This window comes from Trachypithecus francoisi, unplaced genomic scaffold (assembly GCF_009764315.1).
Source record: "Trachypithecus francoisi isolate TF-2019V2 unplaced genomic scaffold, Tfra_2.0 Lachesis_group11, whole genome shotgun sequence".
Classification (NCBI taxonomy): domain Eukaryota; kingdom Metazoa; phylum Chordata; class Mammalia; order Primates; family Cercopithecidae; genus Trachypithecus; species Trachypithecus francoisi.
Genome location: NW_022681456.1, coordinates 103904628 through 103927573, shown reverse-complemented (window position 1 = coordinate 103927573; position 22946 = coordinate 103904628). Strand labels below are relative to the sequence as shown.

General features: G+C 41.4%; 1 protein-coding gene across 7 annotated transcripts in view; it reads left to right on the top strand.

The window, feature by feature from the left end:
* Positions 1–659: 659 nt before the first annotated feature.
* ARNTL2 (aryl hydrocarbon receptor nuclear translocator like 2) overlaps positions 660–22946 on the top strand; it is a 74602-nt gene continuing 52315 nt past the window's right edge. For all 7 annotated transcript variants that reach the window (XM_033222587.1, XM_033222586.1, XM_033222594.1 and 4 more), the window contains exon 1: positions 660–939. In XM_033222587.1, the coding sequence (XP_033078478.1) occupies positions 909–939 (31 nt within the window). In that variant the 5' untranslated portion in view covers positions 660–908. The remainder of the gene's footprint in view (positions 940–22946) is intronic.

Sequence of the window (22946 nt, the reverse complement as noted above, 5' to 3'; positions counted from 1 at the left end):
GATTTTCACAATGGCCTTAAGTACTGCCCTGAGGACACATAAGGTGCTGGTTAAGACGTTGGAATTGAGTCCTTGTAGGAAAATTATTACCTTTAGGCCGGTTGCAAAGTTTGATTTGGTGTCTTCTCTACTGTGCCTTCCCTTTACTCCTACTAGATTACCAAGGAATGGGTCTAGGGACCAGTGGGAGGGCAGCAAACCAGTGTATTCTAGACACGTGGCCATAGGATGTAGGGCTGTCAAGTGATCCCCAAAAGATCTTGTTTCTGGATTTACCCAACCGTTCCAGGAGGCAAAACGGCTTCCTCGGGACCCTCTCTCTGTTATTTACACCCTCGTCTCTGCAGCTAAGCCCTTCCTTAAGCAGAAAAGAGCAGAGTCTCTCGTCCAGCACCCTCCTCCCCAACCCAAGCCCCGTGCCCTCCGCTAACCCACCGTGCAAGTATCTTCATTCACCCTTTACCTTTGCCCCGAGGGTCTACAACTGCAATCTTCGGAAAGCTGGGACAAAGCTTACTATGAGCATGGAAGCCTGTTTTCAATAGGGCGGTTGCTAGAAGGACTCAACTGGCCTTTTCGCGCTGTGCCGCTCGCGGCAGGGCTCGGCGGGGCGGTGTCCGCAGCGACTCCGCCCTTGGCCCGGGCCTCTTTCCCGCCGGGGAGCCCAGCGGCGCCCAGAGCGGCGAGCGGCTGGCTCCGCATGCTCAGTAGCCGCGGCCAGCCGGGCTGCGGGGCGGCGTCGGCTGCGCGCCTACGGGCTGCGGTGGCGGCCGCCGCGGCACCCGGCAGGGCCAGCCAGTCCCCGCTTCTCCGCTCCAGAGCCGCCGCCTGGGACAGGGCAGGGCGGGCCCGGAGCTCCTCCATGCTGCCAGCCGCGGGGCTGCGGAGCCGGCCGGGTGGCTCCTGCGATGGCGGCGGAAGAGGAGGCTGCGACGGGAGGTGAGGTTGCCTGCGGCGAGGCGGCGGCCCCAGGTGGGCGCGTGGCGCCTGACGCGTTGGGGGCGTCCCCGCGACGCCAGGTCGGCCCTCTGCCCCGAGGGAAGCGCCTGCGCCTGTCCCCTCGGGCCCGGCATCGCCTACCGAGGGGCGCTGGGACAAGGCCGCCCCGTGGGGCACAGGTGCGGCGTGGCGCCCAGCGCGTCTTCCCGGGGAGCGGGACGTGGGGAGGGGAGCCGGGGTTGCCGCCGGCGCTCAGTACGCCGTGTCTGGGTCCCGGGCCGGGCGCATTGGCGAAAGGGAGCCGGAGGGGGACCTTGCACCCGGCGATGGGAGCATCCGCTTCCACCCGCCGCCGGGCGCCCGCCTTGGCGTCGGCGTGGCATGCACTGCTGAGGGGACTTCCTACGTTTCTTTCTTTTGTGTAAACCAGTTGTCAGCAGCCGTGGACGGAGCTCGGGTCCTGCGAACCCCTCATCTCCGAGCTGAAAATGCTCGCGGCTTCCCAGCTTGAACCGCTGCCCCGCGGTGGAACGCGCAGGCGGGCAGGTGCGCGTGGACGCGGGGCCACACTCCGGTACCGCAGCCCGCACCGCGACAGCCCCTCCGTAAGCGACAGGCGGCTCGTGTCTTTCACCACTGCAGCTTCTAGAAAGCCGTCAGTGGAGTTAGCTTGTTCGATTATGTATTCCTGAGGTATTTTTGTGAATGGAGTTGGAAGTTTGCGGTGCGTTTTCCTTTTCACTAGTATTCACTGGCAGTATTCTGTGGTTTCTTAAAACGGTGCTTTTGGGACCACTGCTCACAATTACGGAATGAATACAAAACAGCTGTTGTTTAAGACAAATGAGAAGCAGGAAAACAGAAATTACTAAAGGAAGACTGGCAGAGAAGTTCAGGGAAGCTGTTAATTCTCTCCTTTCCTTTTGGAATAAGATGGTAGAGTTTCAGATTCTTCTCTGAAATAAGGCAATGAGAGGAGGTGGCTTTCGAAATTCTAATATAATTGTAGGAATTTACATCGTGGGGAGATTTCAGAAATTCGACCATTTGAATATTCCTTCTCTTAGGTAAACCCTTTGTTGAAAATAGAAGATGGCAGGTGTGGTGTTAAGCTCTGACACCCCTTCTGCTCCGTCTCGGGACTGAGCTCTGCCCTTTCCTGTCTGTCACCCAGGTTATTTGAAATCCCTTAGTCTGAGTTCCCCCATCCGTAAAATGGAGATAACTATGCAGTCTTGCCTTACAGGATTGTTAGGAGTAAATGAGATATGAATGCCAATAAAATGCTTAGCCCGATATTTAGGAAATAGTAAGTGCTTCATAAAACATTAGCTTAATGTAGTTACTAATTTACAATTGCAATTTGCTTTGTGAAATTAGTGAGTCCTGTCTGGTCCATTAAGAAAGTGTTGTCCCACGTGAGTTAAAATTGGCCAAACTGAAAGAACGAACAGTGAAAATGCACCTACTAATTCAAAGAAAGACTTTCCCCAGATAAGTGTTACGAACTTATGGCAAGCTTTTAGATGAAGTTTATTGCTATTTTTCTAACTATTTTAGATAAACGGTTTATTGCTCTTTGCATACCAAATGTAAAGTTGGGAATAATAAAAATTAAATTTTCTTAGTTAAGGGTAGTAATGTTTCTGTGGGGGCTGGGAGAGCCCGCAGGTATGAGTACCTAAGATGTCCCAGACATTTCACAAGATGAGAAAACTGAGGCTGGCTGACAGTTATACAGCCAGGACGCGACAGAACTAGAGTTATAATCCATGGCTCTTGCCCATCCTGCTTTCATTTCTTTCCCATCAGACTTGGTGGTGCTAATGAGCAAGTGTGCTCACTTCCAGACACCTGTTTATCTAAAGAGTAGTAAAAATAAAATAAAATTCTCAACGGAGAGCTCTGGGAGGAAAAAAATGTATTTATATTTTTACTATTTCTCCCTATTCCCAGAGGTAAAACAAAAACAGGCCTCTGGGCCAGTTGGTGGCCGTCTACAAAACTAGCCCTAAGGTTTTTTTTTTTTTTTTTTTTTTCAAACAGTGTAAGCCAAACTATGAGTTTCCCCACCCTGTCAGTTTTAGATGGTAAACACCGAAATTGAGCATGTTGCCAGGTGACTGAGTGTCCTCCCGATAAATGATTCCAGAATCCTTGGAGTTAGGAAGAGGGCGGTCTTGGGGAGCAGCACATTTCCAAGACTCACTGCCAGAGATGGTCTGAGGTCGAAGCCTTTGTGGGGCAGCTTTCTCGCCTTCTGTTTTCTTACCAGCTCGTGTTTTCACCTGTGATATTATAAGATCTGACTCTTTAACGTGTAGTTCTGCAATTACAGTAGTTTAAATTCATTTTGTGAGTCAGAAATCAAAAGTCATGTCCAAGTCAACATAAGCTCCTGTTCCTGGCATGGATCCTTGGGCAAAATTTCAGCCAGAAATGCATTACTCAAGATGAACCAGGATGAGCTAATTACTTTTCACATATTTAAGGGGGAGGAAAATAGAGAAAGAAAGAGTGAGAGAGGAGGGAGAAGAAGGAAAGAGGGGAGGTGTGAAGTAAAGAGAGGAGGAGAGGGGAAAGGGGGAAAAGGAGGAAGGAGAGAGTGAAGGAAGGAGAGAGTGAAGGGAGGAGGGGAGGGACTGCCACTCCATGAAAGGTTTACTCCAGGAAAAGCAAAAACTATGTTTAAAATATGTAGGGAAACCAAAATATCAGTAGGATAATACAGTGATTTCAATGTAATTTGTCCTCATGAAATGATTCCCTAGTTCTAAAAAGCATGACGTTCTGTGCTATGAGCATTGAGGTAGCATCCTTTTGAAGTCTCCCTTTGTGTCATGTTCAGGAAATCGTAAATCAGCAAATAACAATTCATTCTAGTAGCCCCAGTTTCAGTTGTCTCCTTTAATTGAAGACCTCCACTTCTCTGCAGTGACTACTGAGTTACTCGGGTGCTTGGGATTTGGGTCATTAGTCAGCATCATCATGGTCATAAGCATTATCAGGGGCCTCAGAGTGTGCCATGAGCCCTACAGGAGGCAAGTGCACCTGATACATCTGCCTGTTTTGTGAGACAGTGATTTCCTGCCCTGGTTTTTGCAAGTTTACTACCTGGAGTGTCTCCCCTGGTTCTCAGCATCCCAGCCCTCTGTAGCCCCTGCCTTGCCCAGTGCCTCACCCCTTCCCGGTGGCAGGAGCCGGTGGAAACTAAGAGCCTTCAGTGTAAGCCCTTATTGGAGCTGGGACTGCAGGTGAGATATGTTCTCTGTAGTGGCATGTAGTATTTCTAGATATTTACTGATAATTTATGCAATATTTAGCTATGAATGCCCTGCCCCACCTGTTTCCTTCTCTTACTCAGGTGCTGTCACTCTTTCTGGTCCCTGACACATACTATTTATATTGTATCACACTAGGCTATAATATCCCATTTACCCACCAAATTTTTTAACTTTAAATATTTTTAAACCTGGCTGGGTGCAGTGGCTCACGCCTGTAATCCCAGCACTTTGGGAGGCTGTGGCGGGTGGATCCCCTGAGGTCTGGAGTTCGAGACCAGCCTGACCAACATGGTGAAACCCTGTCTCTACTAAAAAATACAAAAACTAGTCAGGCATTGGAGGTGCACGCCTGTAATCCCAGCTACTCAGGAGACTGAGGTGGGAGAATCACTTGAACCCGGGAGCAGAGGTTGTAGTGAGCCGAGATCGTGCCATTGCACTCCAGCCTGTGTGACACAGCGAGACTGTCTCAAAAAAAAAATTTTTTTTAAACTTAAAACATTCTTAAACTTCTTAAAATCAGTTCAGTTATATGATGTTAACATTCTCACCTGAAAATACTTAAATGGTTGGCATGATAGGAAATTTGACATTTATGTAGCTAAATTATTTGTATTTCATTTCTCTAGTCTTTAATCTTACGGTTTAAATCTCTAGATGGTATCATTACAGAGAGATTAAAAACAAAGAAGTCTAAAGGAAAAGGAAATGTAAAGAGAATCATTCTACCACTCTATGCTTTGCATTAAAGGATATTTAGAATTGAAAGTTAAGACTATTGTGATAAAACAATAATTTCCAAGACATTAAAGATGTTTTACTTACAACATTTCATACATTTTTAAGTAGATTAGAAATACACTTTATCATATTTTTCAAGGATATCACAGGGAAAGTAAAGAATCATCTACTATCCTTCTTGACCAAAGTGCTTCCACCTTGGCGCCTCTGATATGTCCTATACTCAATTATGTGAAGGGACCTGCCTTTCCCTAAAATAATGTACATTTTCCCACCTCCAGGCCTTTCCTCAGGCTGTTGGCTGTTCCTGGAATACCCCTGCCCTCTCTCTAAATGGGCCTGGAGAATCTTAACCAATCAAGCTTGAAGGCTGAGCGCAGATGTCACTTTTTTGATGTGTGGAGGAGGAGAACTGGTGTAGGAAAATAGTATAAGCTTTGGAACTAGGTCATTGGGCTTGTGATTTCTGATTTCATTACTTGTCAGCTATGTAAACTTGGTCAAATTTGAAAACTTCTCTGAGCCTCAATTTCCTTATCTGTAAAATAGGGGTAAAAATACCTAACTTGGAAGGTTGTTGTGGGAATTAAAGGAGATAATGATTACAGACTGTTTAATGAACTCTGACCTTCAACAAATGATTTTCCCCTTTTCCTCATGCAACCTCCCCAGAACCTCGTCACCCACATTGAAATTATTCTCCCCTCTTATTTTCACACTGTAGTTTTTTTGTGTGTGTGCCTGTGATAACACTTGTGCCTGTTTGCCACAAGTTATTTGGTTTCTTAGCTCCACACTTAAGTTGCACATTCCCAGGTGGCCAGAATTAGTTCTCACTCAGCTTTATAATCTCCAATTTCTTGCACCTATTAAATGCTTAATAAAGGCTTGCAGATTTTGAATGAAGGGTGGTTTGTTTAAGGTGTGGAAAGGGTTAGTTCATTCTTAAAGAATCCACTTACTAGGTAAACAGAGAAGCAGACGTGGATAAAGCAGGAGAAGGGGTTAAAGAGCTTACAAAATCTATTAGGCTAGGTGAGAAATGCAGCCAAAATATTTGTAATGTAAGATAGGAACATGGTACAATATATGGGCTGTTAGGAGTTAGCCCCCTCCCCCACAGTTGGGAGAAATTATATCTGGTTCATGAAGGAGGGAACCACAGAAGGCTTTCAGAGAAAGGGCTAATTTTAGTGTTGATGGAAAGATAACTCTTGGAGAAGCAGCAAAAAAAAAAAAAAAGGCAGGGCGGGGGATTTCTTCCAGGGAACAGAGTAGGCATGAAAATGGAAATCACCAGTGACATGCACAGAAGAACTGATGTTAGTGTCCTTTGGCTTTGGATAGGAAAACTGAAAAATAAAGAATTGGCCCACGGAAAAGTTTCATCATTTTCTCTTGGGCTTCCCCTCCGAGGTCTGCAATGAGGCGTGGATAGTGAATGCAGGCAGCCTGTCTTACACATAGGTGATTTTCCTACTCTACAAAAGGAAAGATACATGCATCTTCTTTTTGGTTCCTGGCAGGCAACAGAGCTTTTAAATCACCTTGAAAGGCAAATTACGGCATATTTCTGATCAGTAAGAAAGCCAGAAAGCTTACTGCCAGATAAGGTTGTCTCTTAGCTCTTAGTCTTCACTCCAAGTTATCTGGGCCCCTTCTTTCTTTCATCCTCTTTTCTTTGCTGAAAAGGGAACTACTACTATCTTTTTTTTTTTTTTTTAACTTTTATTTCAAGTTCATGGGTACATGTGCAGGTTTGTTATATAGGTAAACTCATGTCATGGGGTTTGTTGTACAGGTTATTTCATCATACAAGTATTAAGCCTAGTACCCATTAGTTATTTTTACTGATCCTCTCCCTCCTCCAACCTTCCACCTTCCAATAGGCCTCAGTGTGAGTTGGTTCCCGCTGTGCGTCTATGTGTTCTCATCATTTAGCTCCCACTTTGAGAACATGTGGTATTTGGTTTTCTCGTCCTGTGTTAGTTTGCTAAGGATAATGGCCTCCAGTTCCATCCATGTTCTGCAAAGGACATGAGTGCATTCTTTTTTATGGCTGCATAGTATTCCGTGGTGTATATTTACCACATTTTCTTTTTCTAGTCTACCATTTATGGGAACCTAGGTTGATTCCATGTCTTTGCTGTTGTGAATAGTGCTGCAATGAAATATGAATGCGCTTTATAACAATTTATATTCCTTTGGATATATACACAGAAATTGGATTGCTGAGGTGAATAGTGGTTCTGTTTTTAGCTTGTTGAGGAATTGCCACACTGCTTTCCACAGTGGTTGAACTTCTTTACACTCCCACCAACAGTGTATTAGCATTCCCTTTTCTCTGCAGTCTCACCGGTATATGTTTTATTTATTTATTTATTTATTTATTTGAGATGGAGTCACGCTCTGTCGTCCAGGCTGGAGTGCAGTGGCGCGATCTTGGCTCACTGCAAGCTCCACCTCCTGGGTTCACGCCATTCTCCTGCCTCAGCCTCCCCAGCAGCTGGGACTATAAGTGCACACCACCATAATAGACGTTCTGACTGGTATGAGGTGGTAATCTGATTGTGGTTTTGATTTCCTCTTCTCTAATAATCAGTGATGTTGAGCTTTTTTTTTCATATGCTTGTTGGCCGCAAGTATGTCTTCTTTTGAAAAGTGTCTGTTCATGTCCTTTGCCCACGTTTTAATGGAGTTGTTTGGTTTTTCCTTGTAAATTTAAGTTTCTGATAGATGCTGGATATTAGACCTTTGTCAGATGCATAATTTGCAAAAAGTTTTCTCCCATTCTGTAGGTTGTCTGTTCACTCTGTTGATAGTTTCCTTTGCTATGCGGAAGCTCTTTGGTTTAATTAGATCCCATTTGTCAATTTTTGCTTTTGCCACAATTGCTTTTGGTGTCTTGCATGATGAAATCTTTGCCTGTTCCTATGTCTAGAATGGTATTTCCTAGGCTGTCTTTTGGGTTTTTATGGTTTTGGGTTTTACATTTAAGTCTTTAATCCATCTTGAGTTGGCTTTTGTGTATGGCATCAGGAAGGGGTTCAGTTTCAGTCTTTTGCATATGGCTAGCCAGTTATCCCAGCACCGTTTATTGAATAGGGAGTCCTTTCCCAGTTGCTTGTTTTTGTCAGCTTTGTCGAAGATCACATAGTTGTAGGTGTGTGGTCTTATTTCTGAGCTCTCTATTCTATTCCATTAGTCTATATGTCTGTTTTTGTACCCCTTCCATGCTTTTTGGTTACTCTTGCTTTGTAATATAGTTTGAAGTCAGGCAATGGTGATACTCCCAGCTTTGTTCTTTTTGCTTAGGATTGCATTGGCTATTCGGGCTTTTTTTGGTTCCATATGCATTTAAAAATAGTTTCTTTTGGTTCCGTGAAGAATGTCATTGGTAGTTTGGTAGGAATAGTATTGAAACTATAAACTGCTTTGGGTAGTATATAATCCATTTTAACAATATTGACTCTTCCTATCCACGAGCATGGAATGTTTTTCCATTTGTTTGTATCATCTCTGTTTTGAGTAATGTTTTGTCATTCTCATTGTAGAGCTGTTTCCCCTCCCTGTTAACTGTATTCCTATGTATTTTATTCTTTTTGTGGTGATTATGAATGGGACCACATTCCTGATTTGGCTCTCAGCTTCACTGTTGTTTGTGTATAGGAATGATTTTTGCACATTGATTTTGTATCCTGAGACTTTGCTGAAATTATTTATCAGCTTAAGGTACTTTGGGTCCGAGACTATAGGGTTTTCTAGATAAAGAATCATGTCATCTGCAAAAAGGGATAGTTTGACTTCCTTTCTTCTTACTTGGATGCCCTTTATTTCTTCCTCTTGACTGATTGCTCCGGCCAGCACTTCTAATACTTCGTTGAACAGGAGTGGTAACAGAGGGCATCCTTGTCTTGTGCCAGTTTTCAAGGGAAATGCTTCCAGCTTTTGCTCATTCAGTATGATGGTATGATGTTGGCTGTGGGTTTGTTGTAGATGGCTCTTATTATTTTGAGGTATGTTCCCTTAATATCTATTTTGTTGAGGGTTTTTTAACATGAAAAGGTGTTGAATTTTATCAAAAAACTTTTCTGCATCTGTTGAGATAATCACATGGTTTTTGTCTCTAGTTCTGTTTATGCAATGAATCATATTTATTGATTTGCATATGTTGAACCAGACCTGCCCCCCAGGGATAAAGCCTACTTGATCATGGTGGGTAAGCTTTTTGATGTGCTGCTGGATTTGGTTAAGGCAGCTACTTCTCTCTTTAAATACATTTCACGTTCTTCTGAAAAGCATAAGTACTATTTCATTTATTTCCACGACAGCCTGTTGGGAAGCAGGTATCTGCACTTTCCACATTTATTCAGCATAACGACCTGTGTTGTTCTACCATCCCCATCACTCGGTGTCCTTGATGTGGATATGTGCTCCAGGCATGCTCACAGAAAAGAACCTGCAGCACTTACAGACTTTTCCTGTGCCGTTCCATGGGACAAAGCCGAAGACCCTCAGCCTTGACTTCCAATACAAACACTTAATGAAGGTTTTTAAACAATAAGAAATCCAGTGCCCTGCATCAGAACAAACTCCTAACATGAAAAGAGCACTCGTGGAAACAGCTAAGTATGGTGACATCAGGAGATGTTTTGTTTGTTTGTTTTTAATTTTTTTTTTTTTTTAATTTTTGAGACAGAATCTCACTCTGTCACCCAGGCCAAAGTGCAGTGGTGTGATCTCGGCTCACTGCAACCTCCACCTCCTGGGTTCAAGCAATTCTCATGCCTCAACCTCCTGAATATCTGGGACCACAGGTGTGCACCACCACAGCCAGCTAATTTTGTTTTTTTTTTAGTAGAGATGTGGTTTCATCATGATGGTCAGGCTGGTCTCAAACTCCTAGCCTCAAGCGATCTGCCCACCTTGACCTCCCACAGTGCTGGGATTACAGGCATGAGCCACTGCCCCCAGCCAGTTGTTCTTATTTCAATTCAGTTACAGTGCAGAGGATCTCTGGCTTAGAAGTTACTTGTAAAGAAACTCTCTCTGTATATCAAAATACATAATCTCTTTTTCTTAGAACAGAGAATATAGGGAGAATATGTTATTGTGCCAACAGAGTACTTAAGCTATAAGTGCATTTTATAGAAATGCAGATTTTGAGTTAGATCAGTATACATCTGATCTGTAGATTGAATCTATGCCATCCATACAGTAGATGGGATTGAAATTGATTACTTGACAGAATGTGTTATCAATAGATGTTAAAAGGAATAGAAGATTATCAAGATTAATAGTTGTTTTATTAAAGATCTAGAGAAAAGTTTTGATGAAACAATGAGCACAGTATCCAGCTCTGTCTTCTTTCCTTGAACACGTACCAGCTCCCTGGTTGGAGAATTAAATTTCCTCTCTGAGTTTACATGGCACCCAAAGATAGGCTGTGCTTACACTACCATGGAAACAAACAATATTGCATTGTAGGTAGGCCATCTCTTCTATAACAGGCAACCACTCTGACCTAGAAAAGAGAGACTAAATCCAGTTTTCCGTGCATCATGGTGCTAGTGGCTTCTTTAGGACAGTTCTCCTTCTCTTTAGTTTTCAACTTGAAATGCTAACACTTTTGGCTTATCACTTCCTTTCAACAATAATCATAGCTACCTCTGGGGTATGTAGTCATAAGAAAAACAGCCTGACCTTAGAGGGATGTTCAATTCACACCTCAAAGTTTAGAAGGCATCTGGGGCAAATTATTTAGCAAAAGGTTTAGAAACAATTTTCTTTAGCTATTTCTCTAGGAAGCACATGGAAGCAACTTTAGGTTATGATCATCATTGTCCGTAAGCCATGTTATGTCTAGATCGTATTGAAGCCATTGGGTTTTATTGCTTTTAAAATCTATATCGTGTTTAAACATTGCCCTTAACATCTGTATTGTATTTGTAAAACTTTAACATGTGCTTGTTGCAGTGTCCCGCTTCTTTTTAAAAAAGGCTCTTTCCTTTTTTCTAGAATAATCGCCATTCAGTGAAAAGATACACCAACATATTTATGAACACTGATGTATTTTTTCCCCAAAGTTAAACGGAAGGTGTCTCATCTTGTTGCTACTTGAGTTGTCAGGAATCATGTATCTTTTATAGGCTTTGTGTAGAATTTGGCATATCCGCCTGACTAGTGTGAATCATGATAATGGCCTACATTGTGTCTCCTATTTGCTCATAACCTGCGGGAATTATATTTTGTTGAGCTGTGTTTTCCAGCAGATAACAATGATCTCAGTGTAGACCATCCAAATCTAAATACGTTTTTGTGCCTTTGGAAAAACCTGCTGATGTTGAAAATGTTAAACCCTGCATTCTTCTTTTGTATCAGTCAGGCCTAGAACAAGTTAGGGGACTTTTCTGTGTTGATATGGAACTGAAATTCTGATGAACTGTGGTTTCTTGCTTTTGCCCATCCCTAGATTAGGTATAATGCCTATGAAATGCTGGCCTTTTCTGGAATGCTCATAGTCAGGGAAGCATTCTTCAGTGCTTATATCACTCTGATTACATTCTGCATCACAAATGAGTGCTTTCCCTTGACTCCAGTTTCCTTATAGTCATCATGAGTGTTTCTCCTCCCTCTTTGCCCTGTTTCAAAAGCTCAGCTTCTAGAATTCTCTCTTTGGTTCTGTTAAATAGTTAAAATTCTTAATCTTTATTGAGTATTTACTATGTGCTAGGTGTTCTAAATGCTTTGCATGGTATAATTCATTAGATCGCCAGCAACTTATGAGGTAGGTACTATTGTTAATCCATGTTTCAGATGAGGAAACTGAGGCATAGAGAATTTAAGTACATTGCCTAAGATTAAGGTGGCAGAACTAGGGCTTGAACCCAGGCAGAGTGGCTTTCAGAGCTTGTAACCTTGCCCTAGGTTGCATTCGTTTAGTGTCTGCAAGGCATTTGGATATGGTTCCATTTCTGTGGAGTGCTGATGTCTAAAACTGATCTTCTGGGAGGGAGTGTGGAACACTGGCCTACTTTGACTTTGAGAGCATCTGAGGTCTTTCACCTAATAATTGTGTGATGTTTGCCATGTTTATTAGCCAGGGTTCAACCAAAGGAGCAGAACCAATAGGATATATATATTAAGAGATTAATTGCAAGGGATTGGTTTATGCAACTGTGGGGCTGGCTAGGCAAGACTGAAACCCACGGAGCAGGTTGTCAGTAAGGCAGGCCAAACTCCAGCACAGGCGGACGCTGCTGTTCACAGGTGGAGTTTCTTTTTCCTTAAGGAAGACTCCGCTCTGCTTTTAAGACCGTTCAACTGATTAAATGAGGCCTACCCAGATTATCTAGGATAGTCTCCCTCACTTGAGGTAAACTGATCATGGGATTTAATCACATCTACAAAATACGTTCACAGCAGTGCCTAGACACGTGTTTGACAGAATAACTGAGGACTGTAGTGTAGTCAAGATGACATAGCGAAGTTGCCTTATTTCTCTGAGCCTTGGTTTTCTCACATGCTGAATGGGGATAGTAAACGCCATAGGCCTGTAAGGATTGTATAAAATACGTAAAGCATATGGTGCCTGGCATGTCAGGATTCAGTAAAAGATGATATTATTTGTGGCAGTGGTGGGGATGTCAGCAGCTGCAGCTGTGGTCCTGCCTACAGTAGTGACGTGGTCCTCATTTTCATCACCCTCTTGGTCATTCTTGTTCATGGCAGTGGATGGCTTCCTAACTAGTATTTCTGCCTCAAACTCTTTTAATCCATCCCCATTTTTTTCTCAAGGCTATCATGAAAGGCTTAAAGTGTAGCACACTACTCTCCAGCTTTGAAAAATGTCTTGTTGAAATCCAGGTACACTGTGTTTATAGATTTCCTCAACTGGTGCACACTTCCACTGCTTCCCCCCCAAAAATGCCGCCTGCTCACTTGCTAAAAGGTAGTGCTGGGGAGGGCAGTGGCATCGAAATTCATTCTAAGTGTCTTTCGTTCGTTTTCAGTTTCTGCAGTAATTGAGGATGGGACATGCATGAGAACTGTTTTAAGTTCTGTTTTTTTTTATTCTTTTATTTAAACTGAGATGTAAAGCACAGCTGAGCGTATTATTTCACCACTCTGAACCTAAGTTTTCTCAGCTTTAAGATGAGTAAATTGAACAAGATAATTTTTTTTTATTGTTTATTTTATTGAGACAGGGTTCAGTCTTTTGCCCAGGCTGAAGTGCAGTGGTATGATCACGGTTCACTGCAGCCTCCATGCCTTGGGCTCAAGTGATTCTCCTGCGTCATCCTCTGCCTCTGGAGTAGCTGTTATCACAGATGCATGCCACCCTGCCCAGCTAATTTTTGTACTTTTTTTTTTTTTTGTAGAAACAGGATTTTGTCATGTTGCCCAGGTGGGTGTCCAACTCCTGGGCTTTCTGCCCATCTGGGCTTTCTAAAAGTGCTGGGATTATAGGCATGAGCCACCACACCTGGCTGATAATTTGTTTCCTTCTTTTTCCCTTCTGTTAATCTTTTATTGCAAAGTAAGAAAACCAGATATGTTTTTAGGATTTTCTCCAAATGTTTTTTAGTAATTTTTATCTTTAAGAGAAATTTATTTTTCTAGTTTACTTTTCCATATTGAACCAAATATTTAAAAGGGAGTACTTAATTATAGTTGAATCAAATAATAGATTAAAAAATTAGTGAAAAAACCTTCCACTTTTGTATTCCATCAGATAAGAGACAATGTGTGAACAAATGAGTGAACTTGGAAACCATTTTAGTCTATTGGACTTGGTAACTGTTTTGGTCCTTATTCTGAACTGCTTGTGCAAATCCAACGCATACTAATCTTCCTGCCATGTTTCTGATCTTTCTGTCTTATGAACTTTGATTTACCTTCCTACTTATTCCCACTTCATCTTATCTCCTGAATGTGATGATTAAACCTTTTTTTGAGGCAGAGTCTCACTCGGTTTCCCAGGCTGGAGTACTGTGGCATGATCTCAGCTCACTGCAACCTCTGCCTCCCAGGTTCAAGCGATTCTCCTGTGTCAGCCTCCTGAGTAGCTGGAATTACAGGTGCACATGCCATCACGCCTGGCTAATTTTTGTATTTTTAGTAGAGATGGGGTTTCACCATGTTGGCCAGGCTGATCTGGAACTCCTGACCTCAGGTGATCCACCCACCTTGGCCTCCCAAAGTCCTTGGATTACAGGTGTGAGCCAAAGGTTTTCAAAGTGTTACTCCCACCCTTTGCCATGATTCTCACTTTTCCTATGTGGCTGTTGTCCACCAGTGCTAGAGAAGGCGTTCTGTTCCCATAGTCTACTGTCAGATTGTGGCTTCCAGTTGATGTCACAGTTTTTGAAAATATACTTTAAGACTCTTAAAATTCAAGACTATAGGTGAATAGTTGCGATGGTTTGGATGTTTGTCCCCTCCAAACCTCATGTTGAAGTTTGATCTCCGGTGTAGGAGGTGGGGCCTAATGGGAGGTATTTGGGTCATGGGGTGGATCCTTCATGAATAGGTTAACGTCCTTCCTTGAGAGTAAATAAGTACTCACTCTGTTTAATTGTTTGTTAAAGCTGGTTGTTAAAAAGAGCCTGGTGCACCCTGCCCTCTTGCTTTCTCTCTCCCCATGTGATCTCTGCACACTCTGGCTCCCCTTTACCTTCCACCTTGAGTGGATGCAGCCTGAGGCCCTCACCAGAAGCAGATGTCCCGTGTTGAACTTTCCCACTATTAGAATCATGAGCCAAATAAACCCTTTTTCTTGATAAATTACCTAGTCTCAGGTATTCTGTTACAGCAACACTAAGTGGACTAAGAGTAGCTTAGTATAGTAGTCAAGTACGAGATAAACCCAACATCTTTGGTGTTGAATGTCACACAGGGAAGTGATACGGCTATTTTATGTACATCAAAACTTCAAGGTTATGCGCTGCATTTTCTTCACTAATATGCATAAATGATATCATTTCTCAATAATTTTGGCCTTCTCCTTCATTTGCCCATACCACCAGAGGCATTCAGAGCCTTTGATTAATACCTGGTAGAACTCCAGGATACACAGGAGGGTGTGTTAGATTTTTGAGTTCCATGAAGGATTAGTCTCTTTTGTCACCATCATATCTCCAGCTCTCGGCTCAGCATCTTGTTCACAGTAGGTACTTGAGGAATATTTACTAATTGATCTGCAAGACATTATAGGACCACAGCAGACAAGTACCACTCACCAGGTGGCCATCCATATAGGGGAATAGGCTAGCTTTTTTTTTTTTTTTTTTTTATATCCTTTCAATCAGGTTGTACTGCAAACTGGAAAATGGTTTGAATATATTCTAAGGTTAAAACAGAAACATCATTTTTCTGATGTTCACACCCATGCAGTTGGTTTGTGTTTTATCCTGAGTGCAATGCCCTTAGGATCAGCTAGGAAGAACCAACCTTAGTATGTACTGTGTAAGAGATCCAGGGCATCTGCTGATTTTAAGGCCATCTTCAGTACACAGTCCAGTATGAGCAATACAAGCAAATCCACATCTTGCCTTAAACATGCTCTAAAATATATGTGCATGAGCCACCACACCCAGCCTCCTTTTTTTTTTTTTTTGAGACAGGCTCTTGCTCTGTCACCCAGGCTGGAGTGCAGTGGCATGAACCTGGCTCACTTCAGCCTCGTCCTCCTATGCTCAGGGGATCCTCCTGCTTCAGCCTCCCGAGTAGCTGGGACTACAGGTGTGTGCCACCACACCCAGATAACTATTTGTTTTTTGTAGAGATGGAGTCTCACTATGTTGCCCAGAATGGTCTCAAACTCCTGGGCTCAAGCAATCCTCCTGCCCTGGCCTTCCAAAGTGCTCGGATTACAGGCATGAGCCCCTGGCACCTGGCCTTATTTTTCTGAATTAAAGAAGTAATATGTGTTAGTTGTAGAAAAGGAAAAAGTAAATTAAGAAAAATAGAAGTGGCTTAACTATGTCTTTTATTTTCTGTATTCTGATGCTTTGATATCTGGGACTCGCTGACTTTGGAGGGACTGTTGCTCCTAGGATTAGCCAATACCTAGAGATAGTAAACAATTTGCCCTCGAATGCGCTTTTCAAACATAAACCAGTCCAGAGCCCACTACCGAACCATCTCTTTTATTGAGCTCATACAGTCTCAGCTACTATCCACCTAACCTAATCACCCCAGGGCCAGATACCAGATCCCTACGTAGGGACAGCCCCTGTTCCCCAGAGTCTGCTGAAATTATTCAAAGTAGCCAATTCCAAGCTTGTTTAGCCTGCCTCACCTGTTCCTTCAGAAACCAGAATCAAGACTCTTGCCCTCGGTTCTCTCTCTTCCTCTGACTGACCCAGTGCTTCCCCTGTGGCGCCTTCCGTGTTGTGGCATGCCCATTCCGCGTGGGAACGGTGAGTAACAGTCTGTCTTTTCAGTGGCAATAAATGTCTCCTGAGTGGTTGACCCTACTTTATCTCAAATTTCTACTAATACATTATATTGTAAAACTAAAGTGAACAAGATACCGTACAAAATTTAATATTTTTAGAGCATTTGCTATTTCATAAGTAATTTGAAAACATTGTATTTAAAGACAGCAGAGGATTCCATCAGATAATTGCACCCTAATTTTTTAGCCATTCCCTTGTTAAAGCTGTTAGATTTGTTTTCAGGTTTATGCTGCTGAAGTATTTTTATTAATTTCTTTGTACAAAAGTCTTTATGTATGTCTTCAATAATTTTAGGATAAGTTCAAAGAAATTGAATTGCTAAATCGAAGAACAGCATGTGTTTGTGTCCCTTGATGTAATTTTTCAAATTGCCTTCTGGAAACATTATATACGATGAGCATCCCTAATCTGAAAATCCAAAATCTGAAGTGCCAGAAAATCCTCAACTTTTTGAGTACTGACATGACACCACAAGTGGAAAATTCCACACCTGACCTCATATGACAGATTGTGGTTAAAATGAAGTCAACGTCAATAAACTAGGCGTCGAAGGAACATACCTCAAAATAATAAGAGCCATCTATGACAGACCCACAGCCAACATCATACTGAATAGGCAAAACCTGGAAGCATTCACCCTGAGAACTGGAACAAGGCAAGGATGCCCACTCTCACCACTCCTGTTCAACATAGTCCTGGGAGTTCTAGCCAGAGCAGTCAGGCAAGAGAAAGAAATAAAAGGCATCCAAATAGGAAATAGGAAACTAAGTCAAATTATCTCTCTTCGCTGACAATATGGAAAACCCTGAAGATTCTGCTAAAAGGCTTCTAAGCTGATAAATAACTTCAGTAAAGTTTCAGGATACAAAATAATTGTAAAAAAGTCAGTAGCATTTTCATACTGCTAAGCTGAGCACCAAATCAAGAGTGCAATCTCATTCACAAAATCCATTAAAATAATACCTAGGAATACAACTAACCAGGGAGGTGAAACATCTGTACAAAGAGAATTACAAAACACTGCTCAAAGAAATCAGAGATGACACAAACAAATGGAAAAACATTCCATGCTCATGGATAGGAAGAATCAATATTGTTAAAATGACCATACTGCCCAAGGTGGTTTACAGATTCAGTGCTATTTCTATCAAGCTACCAATGTTATTTTTCACAGAATTAGAAAAAAACTATCCCAAAATTCATATGGAACCAAAAAACCCAAACAGTCAGAGCAATCCTAAGCAAAAAGAACAAAGCCAGAAACATCACACTACCCAACTTCAAACTATACAAAGCAACAGTAACCAAAACAGCATGAGACTGGTACAAAAGCAGACATAGACCGATGGAACAGGTTAAAGAACCCAGAAGTAAAGCTGTACACCTATAACCATCTGATCTTCGACAAAGCTGACAATTACAAACAGTGGGGAAAGGAATCCGTATTCAATAAACTGTGCTAGGATAACTGGCTGGCTATATGCAGAACACTGAAAGTGGACCACTTCCTTTCACCAGATACAAAAATCAACTCAAGGTGGATTAAAGACTTAAATGTAAAACCTAAAATTATTTTAAAAACCCTAGAAGAAAACCTAGAAAATACATTTCTGGAAGTAGGCCTTGGCAAAGATTTCATAATGTAGTTTCCAAAAGCATTTGCAACAAAAACAAAAATAGGTAAGTGGGACCTAATTAAACTAAAGAGTTTCTACACAGCAAAAGGAAGTATTAAAAGAGTAAACAGTCTACAGAATGGGAGAAAATATTTGAAAATGATGCATCCAAAGAAGGTCAAATATCCAGAATCTATAAAGAACTTAACCAGCATAAAACAACCATATTTAAAAAATGGGCAAAGGACATATACAGATACTTCTCAAAAGAAGACATACATGCAGCCAACAAACATGAAAAAATGCTCACCATCATGAATCATTACAGAAATGCAAATCAAAACCACAATGAGATACCATCTTATGAAAGTCAGAATGGCTATTACTAAAAAGTCAGAAAGTAACAGATGTTGGCAAGGTTGTGGAGAAAAGCGAACACTTACACACTGCCTGTGGGAATGTAAATTAGTTCAGCCACTGTGGAAAGCGGTTTGGAGGTTTCTCAGAACTTAAAAACAAAACTACCATCTGACCCAGCAATCCCAATTCTAGGTATACACCCAAAGGAATATAAATTGTTCTACCAAAAAGACACATGCATTCAAATGTTCATTACAATACTGTTCACAATAGCAAATACAGGGAATCAACCTAGATGCCCATCCGTGGTGGACTGGACAAAGAAAATGTGGTACATACACACCAGGGAATGCTACACAGCCATAAAAAGAATGCAGTCATGCCCTTTGCAGCAACATGGGTGGAGCTGGAGGTTATTATCCTAGGCAAATTAACAGAGGAACAGAAAACCAAATACTGTATGTTCTCACTTGTTAGTGGGAGCTAAACACTGAGTACACACGGACACAAAAAGGGGAACAATAGACATCGGGGCCTACTTTCTGAAGGTAGAGGGTGGGAGGAAGGGTGAGGGTTAAAAAATTACCTATTGGGCACTGTGCTGCCTACCTGGGTAACGAAATAATTTGTATACCAAACCCCAGCAACATGCAGTTTACACATATAACAAACCTGCACATATATCCCTTAAACCTAAATGAGATTAAAAAAAAACACACACACACAGTTAAAACCTTGTTTTGTGCAAAAATTACTTAAAATATTGTATGAAATTACCTTCATGTTTTGTGTATAATGTGTATATGAAACGTAAGTGACTTCCGTATTTACACTTGGTATCTTACTAGGTATCTGCAGATATTCCAAAATCCCAACAAAATCCAAATTCTGACACACTTCTCCTAAACATTTCAGTTAAGGGATGTTCAACCTGTACCAATTTTCCTTCCTATTAGAAATGTGTGAAATTATGAGGATGTCTTCTCACCCCTTCCCCTTCTGTAAGGCACCTTTGCCAGCTCAACAAATCATCGGTCTTAATTCATTAAATAGGCAAAAAAAAAAAAAAGATACTTTTGTAATTCAGTAATTACTAAATTAGTAGTAATATGATCAGCCCAAATTTTAAGGAATTAAGAGACATTGTGGAAACAAATCACTGTCTTGTGTATTTCAGCAGTAGGAAGTGAAGTTGACCTCATTTTTATTTGAGCCTCACTGCTATTTCCAGACGTTATTCCTCACTGTCATTTATTGTCTTCATTTTGGTTTTCTTTTTATTGCACTCTCCTCTTACACCTGCTTTTGCTTAGTCTTCTGCTGACCTTCAGGGTGCTGCTGCATCATATTCTTAGAGACATTTCCTCTCTTCCCCATCCCCTCATGTTACACTAGGCAACATGGATCTTCTCTTTTTTAACACGCTCTGTCCTCACTTCACTGCAAACAGTGCTCCATAGACCCTTTAATCAGCTGGAAATTCCTCACCTCTGAATCCCCAAGTCTGAACTTCTCCCTGCAAACCATCGTTTCATGTTTTTATGGCTCTCCCACTGACACCAAATTTCTTTGTCATCCTAATGTTACTTCCAAGCACTCCATTCACTTCCCATTTCCTTTTTCGGCTCCTTCTGTGTATCTCTTGCTTTCCTGCCCAGCCTGTGATCTGTGATGCGCCATTTAACTGTGATGTGATAGACACCACTTACCTGTTTATCTTTTTGAACTTCTACATACTTCGCTGTGAAGTTGCTGGCCTTGGGCAACCCAAAACATCTATTTTCCCTGCTTCAGTTCTCCAGCTGTTATGTGATCATGGACAAAACCACATGCCAGCCGAGCTGTGTGTCCTTGGAATCTAGGATTGTGTGGTTTCCCCTTTACTATTTGGAATTCACGGAAACTAACAGTCTTAAAATAAAAATTCACAGAAAATGAGGCTAAATACATTTGAGTTTATGGAGGCTGAGACAGTTATGCTTTGTCCCAGGGACTTCCACCTGGGTTCCTTTCTCACCATATGTGAGCTTCACTCCCCTAAGATGATTTAATCTTAAGAACCATCCTCAGTACTTCCCTTTTAGACATCTTGCTACTTCTGAGGCCAAGGCCAGAAGAATCAAATCCTTCTGTGATGTTTTAATATCATATCTGAGATGTGATATTTTGGGCTCCTGACCCCTGCCTGAAATGATTTTTGGCCTTCTCTGTCCAGGCTTAGCAGCAGAGCCATATTTCTCCAACCAAGATGGAGAGGTTTTCAGTTATACAGCTTGGAGTGTAGTCTTTATTACAGAAATAAACAGATGAGAGGCCATTCTGTTTAGGCAAAGATGAAATGCGTTATGATGAAAGTTGTAGCTTTTGCTAGGAAGACTAATTCCAGAACTGATTTGCTAGGAGAGAGAACATTGTAAATGTTCCCCCTGCCTTGGTGAGGATTGGCCTCATTAGTGAATAGGGCTGAGGCAGTCCTAGGTAACTATATTAGCTTCCTGCTACCTGGATATAAAGCTCAGACCCCTCGGTATTACATCCAGGGCCCTCCATGAACTAGTGCAATCTACCTTTCAAGCTTGATCTCACATCAGTTTTACATTGTGGCCAGCCATACTGATCTTGCTATCCTCCGATAGTCCATATGCTTTCTTTTCTCTAAGTTGTGTGTATGTCTTACAAAAGTAAGATGTGATACTTAGAAAAGTTTGGAACAATATAGGAAAGTAGAAAAGAGAAAAATCCTTTGATTGGCTACCGAGATGAAACTCCTAGAAACATTTCATTGTGTGTGTTTTTTCTCTCCCTTGCAGACGGCATTATTTTTGTTGTTTTTCCATAGTCTTTCATCCTCCTTTTTAAAACTAAACATTATATAAGCATTTATTTTTTATTTCCATAGGTTTTGGGGGAACAGGTGGTGTTTGGTTACACGAATAATAAGTTCTTTAGTGGTGATTTCCGAAATCTTGGTACACCCATCACCCAAGCAGTATACACTATATCCAATGTGAGGATGGATTGAGCCCAGGAGGCAGAGGTTGCAGTGAGCTGAGATTGTGCTGCTGCACTCCAGCCTGGGTGACAGAGTGAGACCCTATTTAAAAAAAAGTACTAGCAGCAGTAAAATGTAAAAGAGAAAGAATTTAGCACTGAGAAGGGCACAGCATCATTTTTCTGGTATTCTTGACAAATGTGCACAATCTAAATTTAGTCATGAGGGAATATCAGACAAACTTAAGCTGGAGGACATTCTAGAAAATAACTTCCCAGTACCCTTCAAAAATCTCAAGAAAGACAAAAGAAGCCTGAGGAACCATTACAGAGGAAAGGAAACAAAGGACAGGCGGCAGGTGCTAAGTGCATTGTGTGATCCTGGACCAGCAAAGGACATTAGGACAATTGACAACATTTGTATAAGGTCTCTAAATTAGATAATAATTGTATGTCAGTATTAATTTCCTGATCTTGATGATTATGCTGGGGTTAAGACTGACATTATCATTTGGGGATTATTATTGAAGGGTATATGGGAATTCTTTACACTACCTTTGCCAACCTGCAATTATTTCAAGATAAAAAGGTTAACAGCTTTATAATTAAAAATAAAGCAACAACATTAACTCAATGTTGTTTACCTAACTGACACCTTAGGCATCTACAGTGGCTCACCAACAATGTCCACACATTTTTGCTGGGCTAGTTACTTAATTAGCATCAGTAAGCTTCTGGTTTTCAAACAGATTTCATGTACTTTTTTTTATTTGATTCTGAAACAAACAAATGTAGTTTGTGGGAAATTTCCTCTATCTTAAAGAAACAGGGTTGGTTATGTTAAGTGATTTGTCCAAAAAAACCAGTACTAATAAGGTAGTAGGTAGATGGGACCACAAAGATTTTCTGGGTTTGGACTCTCAGAAGTTAAAAAGGCCACTTTTATTTCTCAAGGAAGTAATTTAAACATTTACACAGAATAAATTATTTTTAACCAAAAGTTATTTACAAGATAATGAAAATGTACACAAATTTTAAGATATAGCACACTATTGGCTGTGAAAGTAGGTAATGGAACAAAAGTTTTAAAGTTCTATGAAAATTGAAAAATTTTCCCATCCTGCCATGGCTTCTGTGAATGTGTGTGTGCATATGTGCGTATATGCAACGTGTATTCTCTTTCAACCACAATGCCAGATTCCAAATTTGAACGCCTTTGTAACTATGAGCCTAAACCAAGTGGCTACTTGGCTTCCCTCGGTTATGACTTCCAAACAGCTGCTCATTTCCCATAATTTATTTTCCTCCTTGAGGAATTGATACTAAATAGTAGACCTTTGAAATATTGCAAGATGGATTATCATCACCAGTGAGACAGACGTAGAGTGGAGTGAGATTTAATGCTAATCTCATTTTAAGTAAAATCACAAACTTTCTTTATAAAAAGGCAATCACAATATCTTCACTTAACCTAAATTCTGTATTATTTTGTTGAGTGTTAAAGAACATACATTACATTCACCACTGAGAAGTCACTCAATTTGGCGAGGAAA